Below are 18,925 nucleotides of genomic sequence, written 5' to 3'. Positions count from 1 at the left end.
TCTTGTTTTTGTCATTTTGTGTCTTTTGTCATTTTGTCTTGTTTTGTCATTTTTTCTTGTTTTTGACATTTTGTGTCTTGTTTTTGTCATTTTGTTTCTTCTTTTTGATGTTTTGTGTCTTGTTTTGTCGTGTTTTTCACTTTTGTCATTTTCTTGTTTTTGTTATTTTGTGTCTCACTTTTGTAATATTTTGTCTTTTTTGTTGTTTTTTGTCTGATTTTTGTCATTTTGGCTCCTTTTTGTCTCGCTTGTGTTTTTTGCCTTATTTTTGTAGTTTTGTGTTTCACTTTGTTGTTTTGTGTATCGTTTGTCTTTTTTGTCTCGCTTGTGTTGTTTGTCTACGTTTTTGTCGTTTTGTTTCTCGCTTTTATAATTTTCAGTCTCGTTTGTGTCATTTGTGTAATTTTTTTGTCTTGTTTTTGTTGTTTGTTCATTTTTTGTCGTTTTGTAACCGTCTCATTTTTTGTCTCTTTGTTTTGTGTCATTTGTCTCATTTTTTGCCGTTTTGTGTCTCATTTTTGTAATATTTAGTCTTGTCTGTCTTGTCTGACTTTTGTCATTTTGATCATAAAGTAAAATCCTATATTATCAGTTCCAGATAGCTGGGACTAAATGTTGTGTTCCTTTGTAGACATTCTGTGATCTGTAGGTTTTCATGTGGAAATGATAAACTGAGGCATAATATTGTTGAAATTTAACAAATTTTTCTTAAGAAATTTCAGGTTGTTCATAATGTTTTGTAAAAAGATAATTTCTTGAAATGTACTTTGTTGCACTAAAACAAAGGAAACATTAGGAGTTATTTATAGGTTATTATGCTGTGGTTTTACTGGTCACTGGAGATCAGATTGAGCTGAATGTTGAACCTGAACTAAGATGAGTTTGACACCGATACTTTAGAGGTTTTTCTGATGCAGCTCAGTGTCACCATTTGATTGCAGCTCCTGCAGAAAGTTGCCGCCTCGCTACTCTTTGAGGGTTAAATTCTCACAGACACTTGACTTCCTTCTCGCTCCAACACTCTGGCAAAGCCCTCCTTTTTTTCCCCCCTTAAGTAAATGTTATAAATAGCGCCGTGTGTTCTGTCCGCCGGCCGTCCTCCTCCTCTCAAAGTCTCTCAGCTCTGCCCACCTCTGCTGCTTCTCACAACACCAACACGCTTGGGTTCGGCGTTCCTTCTCTGGACTTTGTCGCTGAAGAGTCGCCTCCTGCTCAGGATGCGTTGCGTGAGCTGGCTGCTGCTGGGAACCTGCCTCCTGGTGCTCGGCCCGGCGGTGCAGGGCGCCCCCAGCCAGTGTCCCACCCTCTGCCACTGCCACGGCGACCTCCAGCACGTCATCTGTGACGGCGTAGGGCTGAAGAAGATCCCTCGGGTGTCGGAGGCCACCCGGCTGCTGAACCTGCAGAGGAACAACCTGGGCGGCATCCCGACCGGAGCCTTCAGCGACAGCAAAGGGCTCATCTCCCTGCACATGCAGCACTGCCAGCTCCGGGAGATCGGATCGCAGGCCTTCAAGGGGCTCAAGAAGCTCATCTACCTCTACCTGTCCAACAACGAGATCAGCAGCATCAAGCCGGGCGCCTTCGAGGACCTCGCCGAGCTCACCTACCTCTACCTGGACGGGAACCAGATCTCCGACTTGGCCAAAGGCATCTTCTCGCCGATGATCAACCTCTTCATCCTGCAGCTCAACGACAACAAGCTGAGGGAGCTCCGGCAGGGGACGTTCGCCGGCGCCAAAGACCTGCGCTGGCTGCACATGAGCGGCAACGAGCTGACGACGCTGCAGCCCGGCTCTCTGGACGACGTGGAGAACCTCGCCATCCTCCACCTGGACCGCAACAAGATGTCCGTCTACCCCAGCGCCGCCATGAGCAAACTGAGGGTGGTGGAGGAGCTGACGCTGGGCAGGAACCCCATGAGGAACATCCCCGACAACGCCTTCCAGAGCTTCGGCCGCTACATGGAGAAGCTACACCTGGACGGCATGGGTCTGGAGAAGGTCAGTCCACGGTTTACTGGCTTTACTGAGGATTCTGGTGTTTAGCTGAGCAAAAAAAGTTAGGATTTTTGGCCTAAAATTAAAAGGATCTCTATGTATAATCTAAATACTTTGAAGTGTTGAACCCCAAAACCTTCCGGTGAGTTTAAAAGACATGCATCTTTAAAAGAAATTACCAAAATTACACTATTTACCAGAACCAGAATGCATAAAAACAGGAAGAGTTGTGGAATTGTTCAAGTTTCTGATGAAGTTCGTAAACTTAGAGGAAATAACTAAGATAAGACAGAACATTCTTGAGTCTGAAGGAACTTTTTGCGTCAGATATAGCTCAGAAAATACGATAGCATGAAAATTAACCAAAAGTAGTACATAAGTGTATGAGGTAACAGCTGATGGAACTAGAATGGAAGAATGCGGAGGAAAATAAATATTACTGCAGTTGTTACTGAAACTGAAATTGCACAGAATATTGAGAAAAACTATATTATGTTTCAGCATCTGATGTTTTATTTGTGAAGTCACCAAATTTAACTCAAAATTAAAATATTTGATCAGAATCCTGTTATTTCACGTCTCCTTTAAAATTTAATCAAAAATAAACCCTTTGCATTAACAAAATTTTATTTAAAAAAATTTTAATTCTACACTTCTTGGGGCAACCATGAAGCCATCAATGACTCAACAGCAAACAACAGTCATATTTAAAAAATTCAAGGAGTTTTCGGTTGAACTGCAGATAGTGTTTCACCAGGAGTGTCAAACTCATTTTAGTTCAGGTTCCACATTCAATCCAATTTGATCTTCAGTGGGCCGGACCAGTAAAATCACAGCATAATAACCTATAAATAACCACAACTCAAAATTTTAATCACAGGTATCTGGAACTGAACAACATAGTATTTTACTTTGTTATCAAAATGACAAAAGTCAGACAACCCCCCCCCCCCCAAAAAAAAAAAAACAAGACACAAAATGACAAAAGCAAGGGGAAAAAAGACAAAATATGAGACAAATGACATGAAACAAAACAAAAAAGTTACAAAGCGCCAAAAAGATGGACAAACAACATAAACAAGACAAAAAAAACACAAAAATTATTCACAAGACAACGAATAAAGCAAAACACAAAATGACAAAAGCGAGAAAAAAATGACAAAAAATAATTAGACGAACAACATGAAAAAAAACAAAAAACAGACTAAAACTTCGACAAAAAAATTGCAAAGCAACAAAAAAATGGACAAACGACAAAAATGAGACAAAAAATTATACAAATGACACAAACAAGACAATAAATGACAAAATGATAAAAAAGTAGATACAAAGTAGAAACAACACAAGCGAGACAAACAGGAAACAGAAAACGACGACAAAGAAAAGACAAAAATAGACAACAAAAACAAGACAAAATATTACAAAAATGAGACACAAGATGACAAAAGAACAATGAGCAATGTAGTATTTTACTTTATGATTTATTTTATTTTAAATTTATATTTTACTAATTTACAATCTGAAGTTTATGTCTTCTCTGTAATTTTTACACTTTGAGGGCCGGATTGAACCCTCTGGAGGACCGCTTTTGGCACGCAGGCCGCATGTTTGACACCCCTGGGATGTGGTATAGAAACAATTTAAAACTGTAAATAATCATTTGTTATTTCCAGCAAAGGTACGATACAACCTGTTGTCACTTAGAATGTCATAAATAATTAGACAGCAAAAAACAAAAATTGGACTTCTTTGATTATTTAAAAACTGGAATCTACATGCACTACATTTTTTAACTGTGTTTAACTGCACAAAAGTCATTTCTGAGTTCTCTCTAATTCTATTCATGGTTGTGTTGTTTCCATAGAGATGCTGGAAATTAACCCACAGTGAGTAAAAATGCATCAAAAAATAAAATGCACAGAAACGGTTTGGTGTCCAGAGGGTTAAGGGAAGCCGAGAACATGACAAACAGCCATAAAGCAGCTATGAAATAGTGTGTCTGTAAATGTTTCCTATATCCAGAGTTATGTCATAACGAGCTCTTTGTGAGTCCGGCTGAATATTTACACGTTTGGTTTGCTGGTGGTCGACACCCAGCTCGCCACAAACCAACACACGTTTTTCACACATCTGGACGCTGGTAACTTCCACAGACGTTCTTCCTCATTAATCCTCTTAGAACCGGACAAGCACAGATCACACAAACAGCGAGATTCAAGTCGATTTCACGGCCGAATCTTATTCAGTTGTTTTGACTTCTTGCTCAGTATATCCTCACTATATGCTGATACTGCAAACCTGCCGCTGCATTTTTGCTAAATAAACATCTTTAATCAATTAGTTGTCAACTATTAAATTCATCTGCAACTATTTTGATCATATAATCATGAATTTGAGTAATTTTTGAGGATAAAATAATGCAAATAAATCAATATTATATAGAAATATCACAGAGAAATACCAAATATTTTGCATTGATAGACACAAAGACATCAGCTTGGCCTTAAAGACACTTGTTTTGGGCATTTTTCACCATTCTGTGACATTTTATATGGCAAACTATTGCTAAAATAATGAAGTACAAAAGCACTCAGAAGCGCAGTCCTCCTCCAAGGCTGTCCATTCCCCCATACGGCATTGTCAGAAATGCAACAGTTTTTTTTCAGGAGTGCAGCATTTCTTGATTAGTTGATGATCAGAAATCACAGCATTATAGAATGTGTCCATTTAATATAGATGTACCCACAACCTAAATGACCTTGCGCTGAGCACAGGTGTGTGTTCTGCATGTGTACATTATGTACGGATACCGAATCACGTGATCCAAATATGTAGCGGGCGGCAGGAATTAATGGGACTCAGAAACACCCCCACAAATTAATCAATTGTTCCATGTATCATTTCTGATGGAAAAGTCCTGATAAGTCCACAATGGTGGATTTGTAGCAGGATCACAATCATGTGATCGTCAGCATGCAGCTGATGTAGTGTTCACTTGTCATGGTTACAATGACACCATGCCGCTATCTGGCAATGGTACAGAAATCTTTAACAAATCCGTGGATCCAGACTATAAGCTGCATCACTGCCAAAACCTAATCACTTGGTCCTTGTGTCATTTCTGATCTTCTCTGAAAATTTCATCAAAATCCGTTAGTCTGTTCTTGAGTAATGTTGCTAACAGACAGACAGACAGACAAATGCGATCGCCACATAACTCCGCCGCTATTTAGTTGACACTCAGATTATTTTTCAGCGAATCTAGTGAAGTTAAGTAGAGCTGCAGCAATTTATGGATTCATGATTTAATGCACAAAGCTGAAAGCAAAACCCTAAATTACAGGAAAAAACAACAATCCAGTCATGAAGTCCTTACAGTTTGTGCAGGTTATAATGATATCAGAAAATGTCTCCCAGATTTCTGCTGCATCATCGTTCCATTCAAAACTAGCGTCACCTTTATCCTCCTAATTTTACACGCGTTCTTTAATTGATCTCTTTAGAATTGGCTGTCCTAAGCATCACGTTTAAATAATTTTTGAAAAAAACAAACACAATACTTGTAACTAGCATGTTACTTTTGGCCATAACAAGCTTTAAACATTCTTAAGCACAAATAAACTAATTTCAGCCACTTGTGTCTCAGGTTCAGAAGGATTTGACAGATTGTTGGCATCTTTCTGTGTTTTTGCACAGAGCAGTCTATTGTACCTTTGCAAACGCTACAAAAAAACCCAGTGTAAGCAGGTCCAAGTTCAGCAGAATGAAGTAAAATTTTCAGTACTGGACGTAAAATCTCAGAAGGTTAAACATCAAAGTGAGGAGCCACGAGATGATTAAAGACCAGAGAAAAACAAATATGTCTTTTTCTCCTTCGAAAACAATCCTGAAAGAGGTTCTGCATTGGTTTTTTACAGCTGGAACATGTACAAAGGTTCAGGTGGTGCTAAAATGTTCCTCAAGTTCACACTCTGAACACCAAAACCTGCCAGAAGGGTTGAAAGGCATGTTGTCCTTAAAGAAAATTCCAAAATGACACCATTTATCAGCATCAGAAACCGTAAAAAATCATCAGATTTTTGACCGATTTTGAAGTCCTTGAACTAAACGTGTGAAGAGGCGTTAACGCAACCAAAACTAAGCATAAAATTGGGATATTATGCTAAAAAATACTTGTTTATGCACTCTGAACACTAAAACCTACCAAAGGTGTTGAAATGCTTGTTGTCTTTAAAAAAAACTGCCAAAATGACACCATTTATCAGCACCAGAAACTGTAAAAACTGAAAAAAGTCATCAGATTTTCAACCGATTTTTAACAGTCCTCGTGTGAAAAGCTGTTAACGTGACCAAAACTAAGCTTAAAATTGAGATATTAAGTTATAAAAATACTTGATTCTGCATGTCTGATTCAAAAATTCAGCAAAAAATAAAATTGTTTGCACCAGATCCTACGAAAAACGAAATATTTTGTGTCTCTCAGTGCAACTGAGAAGCCATTAGCGACTATTAGCTGCAACTAACAATCACAAGACAAAAACTTGGAGAGTTTTCTGCTGTCTTTTCTCTGCTACTTTCCATAGAGGTGCAGGACTTTATATTGCATTGAAAATGAGCCCATAGTGAATAAAAATGACACCCAGAAATTGCAGAGGACTATTATTTGACTTGGTCTATTGGGTGAACCGTCCTTTCAACCCTTCAATGTCCATCCAGTGGAACCTGAAAACATGGGTTAGGGTTCAACATAAACTCTTTGCTGCACCCTGCTTCTCTCTGAGCACACATTTGCTCCATACTTGAGGTTAATCCAATATTTGAGCATCTCCGCGCCAAACTATGAAGGCATCCCAGAGGGGAAAACTGTAAAATAACAAGCTTCTCACGCCGAGGCCCAGCGAGAGCCAGGTGGAAGCAGCAGGAGGCAGGTTAAGCCATTTTCCAGCCCCAAATCGCGGGTATTTTTAGGGTGTTTTTGTTTGCTGGATCTGGGCCAAGCATGTCCGAGTCTAATTATTACGCAAGTGTTATTTTCAGCGAGATGTGTTTTCTGCTTTGGGTCCTGTAAACAGGTCAGGAGGGGTTAGGAGACAGGTAAACAGAGGAAGGGTGTTCCACGCTGCATGAAGAGGAGTATTTTTAGCCTCTCTTGAATGGACAATCGGGCCCTTTGCGAGCCTTTCCTGGCAGAGCGGTGGCCCGAAGAGGGAGACGACAGAAAGAGCGAAAACACCTCAGCCACGCTGGAAGTCGTCCATCTTCCATTGCTTCAGAGCACCAGGCGCTCGGCTACTTTGGAAATTTCCAAACGGCCTCACCGTACGTCCTCCAGGCTTGCATAAAACGTCTCTTTAAAGCGTCTTCCGCCTGCAGGAGACAAAACTTGACGCAGGTCGGCTCATGTAGCACCTCTCTGAAGCTTTTAGCGCCCTCACAGATGCATATGAAGCAGAGGGAGAAGAAGGAGGCCACTGACTGAGTGTTTACTCAAGGAAGGATGAGAGGAGGCTTTCATGGCACAGAAACACTGGCGAGATTCCCTCGTTCGGCATCTGTCTGCTTCCGGACAGACACAAGGATTCATGGGTGCAGGAGGCGTGCCGGGGTTTGAACGACAACAGTGGACTCCAAACAGGCAGAACATTGAGACCACTGATCAGAACACTGATTATCTCTTCATCATGGCGTCGGTTAATGGGTTAGATTTACACTACTGTTCAAAAGTTTGCGATCACCAAGAAATGTCCTTATTTTTGAAAGAAAATCTTTTTTTTCAATGAAGATAGCATTAAATGAATGATAAATCCAGTGTAGACATTGTTAATGTGGTAAATGACTATTCTAGCTGGAAACAGCTGATTTTTAATGGAATATCTCCATAGAGGTACAGAGGAACATTTCCAGCAACCATCACTCCTGTGTTCTAATGCTACATTGTGTTAGCTAATGGTGTTGAAAGGCTAATTGATGATTAGAAAACCCTTGTGCAGTTATGTTAGCACATGGAGAAAAGTGGGAGTTTTCTGGGTGACCCCAAACTTTTGAATGGTAGTGCAGTTGTTGTCTTACTACCTGTCAAAGTCATTTTAAATCACGTTGCCTTAAAATGTGTAAATACTGTATATTGAATTTTAATTACTTTTAGTGTTTCTATAGATTTTAAAATTTGAAGTGTTTGTTATAGTATTGTACAGCAAGTTTTTCAGAGTATATACTAACCTTTAATGTTACTAACCTGCCTGTTTTGTCTTTTTGTTATTTTTGTGGTTGTATGTAAGCTTAAGTCCATCCATCCATCCATATATCCATTCATCCATCTATAATCCATCTATCCATTCATCCATCCATCCATCTGTCCATTTATTCATCAAAAGTCTATCTACCCATCCATCATCCATCTATCGTCCATCCATCCATCCATCCATCCAGGAGCAAGTGAACATTTTGTCCTCAAAGTTGATGTATTAGAAGCAGGAAAAATGGGCAGGCGTAAGGATTTGAGGCAGTTTGACAAGAGCCAAATTGTGATGACTAGACAAGTGGATCAGAACATCTCCAGAACTGCAGCTCTTGTGGGGTGTTCCCAATCTGCAGTGGTCAGTATCTATCAGTCCAAGGAAGGAACAGTGGTGAACCAGCGACAGGGTCATGGACAGCCAAGGCTCAGTGATGAACGCGGGGAGGAAGTCTGACCCGTGTGGTTTGATCCAAGAGACGAGCTAATGTCGCTCAGATTAGATAGATGGAAAATAGATAGATAGATTGTTGGCAGAAAAAGGGGAACCAACACAATAATATACAGGTGGTCATAATGTTATGTCTCATTGGTGTACGCAGAAAAAGTTCTAGAAGTTTAAAGATGATGTGTAACGATCGGTAAATGTTCCTTTTCTAGTTCTCTGATGGGGCGTTTACTGGCGTGACGGCGGTAAAGTCGCTTCACCTGGACAACAACAAGCTAAAGTTGCTTCCCAAAAGCCTGGAGTTCGGCACCATCACCAACCTCACCATCTCCAACAACCCGTGGAGCTGCACCTGTCAGCTGGCTCCACTTCGCAGGTAAGAAACTCACCTGAAACACAAGCAACATGAAAACTGCAACCAAACTGTGCTTTTCTTAGCTTGTTTTAGGGTGTTTTTATAATTAGAGGAACAGGAGATTTGGAGAAAGAGTGACAGCAATATGCAGTTCCTCGAATGTCCACTAGAGGCTGGAACCAACCCTATAGACCTCCATGTTAAAATGACCAACTTTACAGGAGAAATAAACATATTTACAGCCTGCTACAACTAACGGTTCTGGTCTCTATAGCTACGTTTCATGTACATAACATCAGCACAGGGTGTGGATTTTTCAGTTATTCACTCATTTAAATTGTATTTAGGCTTAAAGTGACGCTTTAAGTGACAGGTCATGCCATCACAGGACAGTTCATGGCCCACTTCAGCTCCATTACCAGTCCATCTTTTTGCTCATTTTTTAGATTAGCTGGGAGTTAATGGATGGTTTAACTAATGGGTCACATCTCAGAGGATTCGTTTGCCTTCGGATTTTAGAATTTTGAAATATTTTATTGATCTCCGAAGAGAAATTGTTTATGTAACCATTGCTCCCTTTCAATGGCATAGAAATTTAAGCAGTTAAAAATACAAGATAAACATGAGTATAACAACATGTCCAAAGAATATAAACATAAGTAGAAAGTATAAGCATAAAATAAAAAAATTTAAATTGTTCTAAGAAATAAGATATGCAATCAGTGGATAATTCAGGAAGTTCAAGTGATGGACAGAATGTGGGAATCTTTAGCTTTCTTTCAGTTCAACAGTTTTGGATGCTACTGACTAGTTTTATGAGTTGCAAGAACCTTTTTAGACCCACAACTTGGAGGTTTAAGCATCTTCATATAGAGTTTGTGAGAAAGAGAGTAAAAATATTTGCACCCACGTTGAATGTGAAGTTAAAACTCGACGTTTAGATCCTAGATTATTGTATTTTCAAAGAAAGCTGACTGAATTATTGCATTTTAGCAGTGGAAGGATTTCTAAAAACTCATAAGAACACCTGAAAGTCACCAAAACAATCAAAATCTGATAATTTATATACATATTTAAGAGGAATTAAGAGGCTGCAGAGCTGAACAGGACGCACAAATAGTGATGAATTCACTGACTGACAGAAACTGAAGAGCAGTTTATTCGAGTAGTAGCCTGTAAATCTTTGCGTCTGAACTGATTTATGATCTGCGTCTCTTCTATGTGCTGTTTCTAAGCAGATTTGAGTCTGTAGTGTTGTGTAGATCTGATACATGCACAACAAGCAGCTACATAGCAGACTAAAGGAAAGGGAAAAGTCTTTAAATAAGCAGCACAGTCACTCCTTTCTGCTTCTTATCTTTTGGTTTGGCTTGCAGGTGGATGGACTCCAGCCGTAACCGCCCAGATGCAGTTTGTGCATCTCCACCTTCACAGAAAGGAAAACAGGTCAGAGAAAGTCCGGCCTTCAGCGGCTGCAGAGTGAAGGGGAAGCGAGCCAAGAAGGGAACACGTCACTGAAGCCATGAAGGTATAAAGAAGACGACGTGACGAGAAAAACGATCAACGCTGCTTTCATGTTTAGTATAAATGTGAAGCTACAGCCAGGAGATGATTAGCTTAGCTTAGCTTAGCATATAGACCGGAAACTATGATATAGTTATTGTCTTTCTAAAGGTTACTGATCAGCTCACTCTCTGATTAGCCTCTAGATTCTGTTTGAATGCACAAGATTGACTTTATTCAATCACCACGGAGACCCAAAAGCAAAATTTGTTGTTGGGTGCAAACACCCAGAAACCGAACAGAGCTATAGAGCTGAAATTAGCAATCATTTCAGTCATGTTCATGAACAAAAGTCCAACAAACAAAAAAAATAGACAATCGACCCAAGTGAGATAAAAAAAAAGACAGAACGACAAAAACAAGACACAAAATGACAACAATAAGAAACATGAGACAAGCAACTAAAGTCACACAAAAAAAGACAAAAAACAAAAACAAGACAAAACATTACAGAGATGAGACACAAAACGACAAAAAAGAGACAAAAAATGACAATAAAAGACCAAAAAATAGACAAAAATGACAAAACCGAGAAACAAAACGACAAAAGAACAATGAACAATCTAGTATTTTACTTTATGATCAAAACAACTTGTCATGGTCTAGAAATGATTTTAAATGTATAGTTTTACTAATTAACAATCTGCAGTTAATGTCTTCTCTGGAATTTTAACACTTTGAAGGCCGGATTGGACCCTCTGGAGGGCCGTTTTTGGCCCGCGGGCTGCATGTTTGACACCCCTGCTCTAGATTTTGTTTGTATGCACATGACTGACTTTATTCAATCACCTTGGAAACCCCAAAGCAAAATTTGTTGTTGGGTCCAAACACCCAGAAATCATTTCAGTTGGTTTTTAAGTAGATTTGAGCTACTTTTACAGACTTTTTGATGATTGTATGGATGTTTTTACTGCTGACTAGACAAACCAAGACATCTAAATATATTATATTGGACTTCAGGGAACATTACTGGGTCTTTTTTCATTACTTTTCTGACATTTTGTCCACTGAGCAATCAATTCGTTATGAGAGAAATATATCTATGCAAGGATATGCAAAGCGTTTAGATTGTGTTGTCAAGCGGCCATTTGCCATTCTAATCACAGTATGCATACAAATGTTCTACTAAAACAATTCCCTTATCCCAGTTTTGCATCCTTTCCAATACAATATATTTCTTTAAACCAGTTACAATCAAGCCGGTGCGTTTCCTTTCTCTTATATCAGAATTATAATAAGGTGCAGTCAGACCATTCTGTTCTGCTAAACGGTCTGTTAAACCACTCTGTTGGTAACCCAGCCTTGATGTAATGTGTGAATTACTAAACTTTAGAGATGCTGGAAGGCATCTTCCATTATGTTCAGCTTCTCCTGGTCTTTACACTACAACTGTACCGGTTTTTATTTTTATTTATTTGCAAAACTGAGTCAAAAAATGGGAATCACAAACAACAGAATGGACCAGTCGGCTTTCCACTGCAGTTTTTGTTGTGGTGTAGAATCCAACCGCTTTAACCGCAACGTGCACCAGATGTAGTTTCAGCTCTATGAGCATGTAGGAAAACGAACAACAGAGGTTTGATGTGTTGGGTTATGCAGTCAATTTTAAATTGAAAATGGTGATGTTTGAGAGGACTTGGGTTTGATCAATCAGCATCAAGACCCTCACTGCAGTTTTTCAGCACCTTCCCTGAGAGAAGTACTTTTTAAACCCAAAAACTGCCCTAAAAGATGTTCTACATGTACGGTTCTGATGGTTGGAACATGTCCAAATGTACAGGTTGCCCTAAAATGAACCAGAAGTTCCTGCAGTGGAAAACGGCTTAATTATAGAGCAGGAAAGGAGGAAGCCTGAGAGTCTGATTTGGAGACTACCTGGACTTGTTTTATGGCTCCTATCCAGGTTGTTTTCTCCTGACTAGATCCTTGCTTGTGTTGTTTCTACTCTCAGATGTACGTCGCTAAATGAAATTGTAGAATTTTAAAATGAATAAAAATAAATAATGACATTACTACAAATTAACACCAAAATAGCTAGAAAGAGCTAGCCAGCTGCTCACTGTAGCTTCATGTTTAACGTTCAGACAAGAGAGGTGTTGGTCTCCTCTGTTCTTTCCCTTATTTTATTCCTTTTTCTTTATCCTGTTTGTTTAGGCTTTAGAGAATTAACACATCATTCTTAATGCAGCAAGCAGGTATTACATGGTTTATGGGCAATAATGCCAAAAAAAAAAAAGTATAGATCAGCAGTCTTACAAGAAAATTATCAAATTTAAAAGTCTTAGAAGTGAAGTTTATGATTATTCTGAAGTTCACTGATCTCTACTTAGTTCCTCTGAACCGGCTCCATGCGGCTCCGACTCGAGGCTTTAGGTGGGAGTTCAGGTTTTGGAGCTGCTCACGATTTTGTTTTGCACTTTTCTCTCTCCCTGACCACAGTCCTCCCCTCTGTCCCTGTCTGAACTTTTCCATGTGGGTCCGGTACACCAAGTCCAGGTCACCGGGTCTCACTCTGTTTGATCTGGAAGCTCATTCTGCGTTTCTTTCCCCACCAACAGGAGGCGCTGATGAGGAGGAGGAGGAGGAGGAGGAGGAGGAGGAGGAAGAGCCTGTCCAGGAGACCGGCTGAACGCTAACTGATTCTACTTTCAGACTATCTGTTGTCGCTCTCTGTCTGTCTCAAACACATGTGGACTTACTTTCATTCATTCATATCCAAGATGAAGACTAAAGTATGTGGAAGCAGGTAGAACCCAAACAGAGGATGAATTTGTGGAAGAAGGGGGCTGAAGGAAGCATTAAGGAGAGTAAACAAGAAGGAAACAAGGTTCAGGTTCTTGATGAGCATGAAAACATTCCGAGTTAGTTGGAAAACTGATCCTTAGCTTAGCATACTAGGCATAAAGACCAGAAACAGCTTCCTTCTGCAGCTCATTATTTAACACTTTATATCTGGTATTAATCAATATCTCTCTGCTATCAATATCCTCAGGTAGCTCTGACTAACCCCATTTCCCAAAATGTCACAAACTATTCCTTTAATTTATAGATTTTTTTGGTTATTTGAGGAGCAGCGGAACAAAGTGAAATTGTAATACAGATTCAATTGTAATACAGATATTTTGCTGAATTTTTCTCGACATTTGGCCCTTTAATCCACATTTTAGGTCACTCAAACTAAGATTTAAAATGCAGATTTTTAAAATTTGTACATCCCCATTGGTATTTTGTGAAATGAGCTGCACAAAACAACAACAGTGCATATATACCAGTTTCTTTAAGTCTAGTTTGCATTATACTGCAAAAAAGAAATAATAATCTGAGAGAAAAACAGTGATATTCTGTTGCAAAGATGCCAGAAAAATATTCTAAAAACTGTGGATTGCAGTAATGCGCCAAAAATCAGTGAAAATAATGGCAAATATCTGTTTTTTTACTGATATAAAAGCAGTAAAACTAATTTTACAGTCACACACTGTAAAATAATGGTAATAATGTCTGATGTGGACATTATTTACAGTTTTGGCCTGTTTTTTTCCAACATGTAGGAGCTTTATTTGGTTTATTTTTGGATTAATGTTGCTAAAAACAGAAAAAAAATGCTCAAAACGCTGTCCTGCGTTGAATTTTTTTTACTTATAACTCAAGAATTAAAGGGAAGAAACTTATAAAAACAGAAACTTTATGCATTTATTTAGTTTTTTCAGAAGTAAAACTAAGTACTGGATGAGTAGTAGTCCTGTTAAAATATTTATATCCATCCCTCATGTGTAATAAATTCATCTATTGTTGATAAAACTACAAGGTGCAGCTTTAATCTTTATATTTTGAAAGTTAATTCCATAAACAAGGGACCAATAAGACTTTAAGGGGTGCAGAAGCTTAACAAGAGTATTTTTCCTTTCTGAAGAGCTACAAAATTGGAGTTACTTTTTTGTCTGAGAATGTAAAAGGAGGAGATGGATGTGGGATCATTAATGCAAATTCCGTGTAAACGTTTTATTTTACAGCAACTATCTCATGTATATTCAGCATCTTGACACGTGCAGGACTTTTGGATGTGGAGACCAGAGCTCACATCCAATAAAACTTTTACAAAAACAACCTCCGTCTCCGTCTGATTCTTTTACAAGATCTCGGATCAGTGTAAGTTTGCCTCCCCCTGGTGGTGTAAAGGTGAACTGCATTCCTGAATCTTTCACTGAGATGCATTAATTCTAGTAATTACTACAAAAGCTCGCTAAATTTTAGGTTGATAGGACCCTGATGAAGCTCTTCTACTGTTCCTTCATCCAGTCGATCATCTCGTTTTCTATAATATGCTGGTATGGTAACCTTGGCAACAAGGACAAGAACTCCCTCGGGAGGATAGTAAAAGTAGGCTCTAAAATAGCTGGGGTGTGTTTTAACAGCCTTGATGACATTTTTTATACACAAGTTAAAAGAAAAGCAGAGTCTATTCGTATGGATGCTGCTCTTCCTCTTTACCAGGAGTAGAAGTTGCTCCCCTCTGGCCTTCGTCTGGCAGAACCCAGGCCACAAAAAACAGGTTCAAGTTCTCCTTTGTGCTTACCTCTCCGAGTTATAAACGCCAAGAAGACGAGGTAATAAACTGTGTTTTTTTTTGCTGCTGTACTTTATCATGTTCTGCGATGCACTTTATCCTGTGTTTACTTGACTTTATTCTGTCTTGCTGCTGCCGACTGTTTGCCCTGAATTATACTTGACTACATGAATGACCAAGATTGCTGCTAGTTTCCATGTCAATCTTACGCTTCGTGTGATATTTATTGTCTTCATTTATTTTATTATTTATGTTTTTTTTTATTGAGTTTTTACTGTTTTTACTGCATTTTTACTGTTTTATGTGGTTTTTACTTTTTAAATTTGTTTGTTTTTATTGTTTGCTGACTGGAATGCTTCTGTAAACTGCTGCAAAACAAATCGCCCTTCAAGGGACAAATAAGAAAGCTGAGTTGAGTTGAGTTGAAAAAGCAGTCTGGAAATTTTCTGTCAAATGGTTCCAGCTTGATTTTACAGAATTCAAACTGGCACGAGTCACAAGTGCAATTTACTCAAAGAAAAGCACCCAATTTGTTAACTTTTACGAAGATAAAATGTAAAATATGATTTTTTATATATATCTGCATGTACAGAAAGCAAAAATGTACAATACCCCTGTACTATACTGTATACGTACAATACCCCTGTACTACTATACTGTATATGTACAATATCCCTGTACTATAGTATATATGTACAATACCCCTGTACTATAACAAAATCAATCCTCATCATGGCTGCTACTTGCACACTTTGCTGCATCCATCAGTAAATTTGAAACCTTCTCATTGTTTGTTGTTGCTTTTCTCTTCCTGTTCATGTTTCTGCTGATATATTTAACAAGTGTTTGATGAAAACTGCCTGAGTTTCAGTTGCAACAGAAGCTGCTTTATTGATTTTATCTTGTAAAAATGGACTCACTGTGATCTCCTTGACACCCATCTTAGTGACGATGGTCTTGGCCAGCTCTGGAGGAACCGGAGATCCAGCAACGAAGCCTGAAGAACCAAAACAATACAAGAAAATGAACCAGTTCATTGAAATATTCTCAGACTAAACTAAATATATGTGTGAAATCATTACTTCTGCCGCACTTTCTCACCCGATATCACTGACGACAAGTTGAATTTATCGAAGTCTGGCTGGTTGAGCATGTCGACGTACATGGTGGGAGTACCGTAGATAATGGTGCACCTGATAGGAGACAGAAGATGAGAACAAAGATAATTAATTACAGTAAAATGTATCTCAAAAATTCGTTTATTTTCTATTTAAAACAAAAAAAACTTCTAGTAAAAATACAGGTATTACATGAAAAAATAAAAGTCAGCACAACACTTCAAAACTTTATTATTGTGATTGTTTAACTAGTAGTGGTAGTACTACAACTACAACTACAAATACTACAACTAAAACCACTACGACTCCCACCACCAATACTGCGACGAATACTGTTAGTTTTAGTATTATGACAACTAGTACTACTACTACTACTACTACTACTACAAGTACTGCTGCTACTACCACTATGACTATTACTTTGATTACTAATACAAATATTGATATGACTACCTGTAATACTACTGCTACGACTACTTCTACTAATGGTACTACTACTACAAATACTACTACTACCACCGCCAATACAACTACTGCTACTTCTATGGCAAATACTACAACCGGCACAGGCAATATGACATCTACTTCTACTACCACCAATACTACAACTGCTACTATTACTAGAAATACTACAACTGCTACCAATACTACTACCACCCAAAATACTACTAAGACCAACACCAAAACCATAGGATGTCGCTGAAAAAAACGTCGTAGTATGTCACTAAAAAACGGCCTCGTTTATAGAGCGACATACTGAACTATGACGTTGTCATATTTTGGACGACATACTATATGATGACGTATTAGTGATACTTTACACGACATACTTAAGTATGACGTTTTTGTCAGATTTAGAACGCCATACTATACTATGACATTTTTGGTGACGTTTCGTACGACATACTATACTATGACTTTTTTGACAACATTTTTGTGGACATACTGCAACTGACATTTTTGTGATGTTTTTGTCGACATACTATATTATGACTTTTTTTGACATTTTTGATGACATACAACGTTTTTGTGATATTTTTGTCGACATACTATACTATGACGTTTTTTAAGACATTTTTGTCGACATAGTATACTTCGATGTTTTTGTGATATTTTTGTCGACATACTATGACTTTTTTGTGATACTTTTGTTGACATACTATACTATGACTTTTTTGACGACATACTAACGTGTAACATTTCTGACGTTATTTTTAACAACATACTGTACGATGACGTTTTTGTGACTGTTATCATTGCTGTCATGTGTATAGTGTGGTTTTCTGTAATGTGTGCATGTCGAATATTCAAATAGAGCTGCGCTGCACCACCGCCAGGATTGGACGACAGGAGATTGGGTTGGCGCAGGATTGGTTGGGCTGCCGAGGAAAACCAGGATGACGTTGCCTCTGGGTCAGAGAGGGACGGATCAACGGGCCATCCTCCATGCCGTCCAGACCGACACATATCCAGCACAATTTGTTTGTTGTATAGCAGAACAAGATACTGTAGTGAGCTGCTACTTTTTGTTTTATTCATGTTCACCTGTTTGAGTTAGAGAGGGAGGGAAGACTTTGTATTTAATTTTGTCCTTTTATTTTGATAGGTAAGTCGACCTCCTAGGGACTAGTGTGGTTTTGTTTATTATTTTTGGCGTAAAGCTCATCCCTAATTCATTTACACCTTACCTTTGACTTGTTTTTGTTAACCTCCACCTTTGCTTTTTCGATACACATTTAATGTAAATATATTCTTTGAGAAAACGCTGTGTGTGCTGCTTCAGACACGTAGTCAGGCACTTCATGTTGCGTTCAGTAACCCCTAGGCTGGGCGTAACAGTGACATGTTTGATTACATAATTCACTATGATGTTTTTACATACTATACTGTGAAATTTTATACATACTTTACTATGACTTTTTACTATGGCCTAATATACAATGAGATATTTGTTTCCTGTGAAAATTGATTTTACAACATGTAAAGGACTTTGGTCAAAATTGATTGTTTAGCATGTGAAATGCATATGTGAAATACATAAAAAAAAAACCTTGATTTAAACTGGTATTGATGTCATTCTTTTAGCAACACTACATGATGACATAAAATACCTTCGTATGTTGGTTTTTGACATGCCATATTATGATCATTTTACGAAGGTATTACACTTTGATATTTCTATAACATAAGTTAAGACAACAATTTTATGACATGACTTTTTTTCACAGACAATTCCAAACTATATGCCATTTTATTTTATATTTTTTTGAAAATATGACATATCATGTCATAGATGTTTTTTCACCATTTTTGGCCACATACTAAAGTATGACATTATGGTGACACTTTTGACCACATACTAAACTATGGTGCTTTTTTGCCACTTTTGACCACATACTAAACTATGGTGTTTTTTTGCGCCAAAATTCATGATGTTTTTTTTTTTTTTCAAAGAAAACCTTTCTGGAGTGTTTTTCACGCCCTCCTTTACATTATTTCATCATATGGCACGTTTTTACAACATGTTTGAAAAATGACATTTTTTTTCGACATAGTATAGTAAGGCATTTTTTTGCGACAAAATTCATGATGTTTTTTTTTTCAAAGAAAACATTTCTGGAGTGTTTTTCACAGCCTCCTTT

The 18,925-nt window shown here is 38.2% G+C and overlaps 2 protein-coding genes across 2 annotated transcripts in view; one reads left to right on the top strand and one right to left on the bottom strand.

The window, feature by feature from the left end:
- acsf2 (acyl-CoA synthetase family member 2) overlaps positions 1-18,925 on the bottom strand; it is a 57,554-nt gene that overhangs the window by 11,599 nt on the left and 27,030 nt on the right. The window contains exons 9-10 of the mRNA XM_055004491.1: positions 16,267-16,358; positions 16,086-16,162 (exon numbers count right to left, since the gene is read on the bottom strand). Of these exons, the coding sequence (XP_054860466.1) occupies positions 16,086-16,162; positions 16,267-16,358 (169 nt within the window). The remainder of the gene's footprint in view (positions 1-16,085; positions 16,163-16,266; positions 16,359-18,925) is intronic.
- chad (chondroadherin) lies at positions 1,082-14,705 on the top strand. The gene is made up of 4 exons (XM_023295756.3): positions 1,082-2,003; positions 8,896-9,059; positions 10,415-10,566; positions 13,160-14,705. The coding sequence occupies exons 1-3, from the start codon at positions 1,218-1,220 to the stop codon at positions 10,554-10,556; spliced, it is 1,092 nt and encodes a 363-aa protein (XP_023151524.1). The 5' UTR covers positions 1,082-1,217; the 3' UTR covers positions 10,557-10,566; positions 13,160-14,705.

This window comes from Amphiprion ocellaris, chromosome 18 (assembly GCF_022539595.1).
Source record: "Amphiprion ocellaris isolate individual 3 ecotype Okinawa chromosome 18, ASM2253959v1, whole genome shotgun sequence".
Lineage (NCBI taxonomy): Eukaryota > Metazoa > Chordata > Actinopteri > Pomacentridae > Amphiprion > Amphiprion ocellaris.
Note: the sequence above shows the minus strand (reverse complement) of the source record. Positions and strands in the feature narration are given on the sequence as shown.

What these genes read in the sequence shown, in the direction of transcription:
- chad (XM_023295756.3), top strand. Translation starts at nt 1,218, where the DNA reads ATGCGTTGCGTGAGCTGGCTGCTGCTGGGAACCTGCCTCCTGGTGCTC. An exon ending in ACGGCATGGGTCTGGAGAAG is followed by an intron (nt 2,004 to 8,895) that starts GTCAGTCCACGG and finishes TTCCTTTTCTAG; the next exon opens with TTCTCTGATGGGGCGTTTAC. An exon ending in CAGCTGGCTCCACTTCGCAG is followed by an intron (nt 9,060 to 10,414) that starts GTAAGAAACTCA and finishes TTTGGCTTGCAG; the next exon opens with GTGGATGGACTCCAGCCGTA.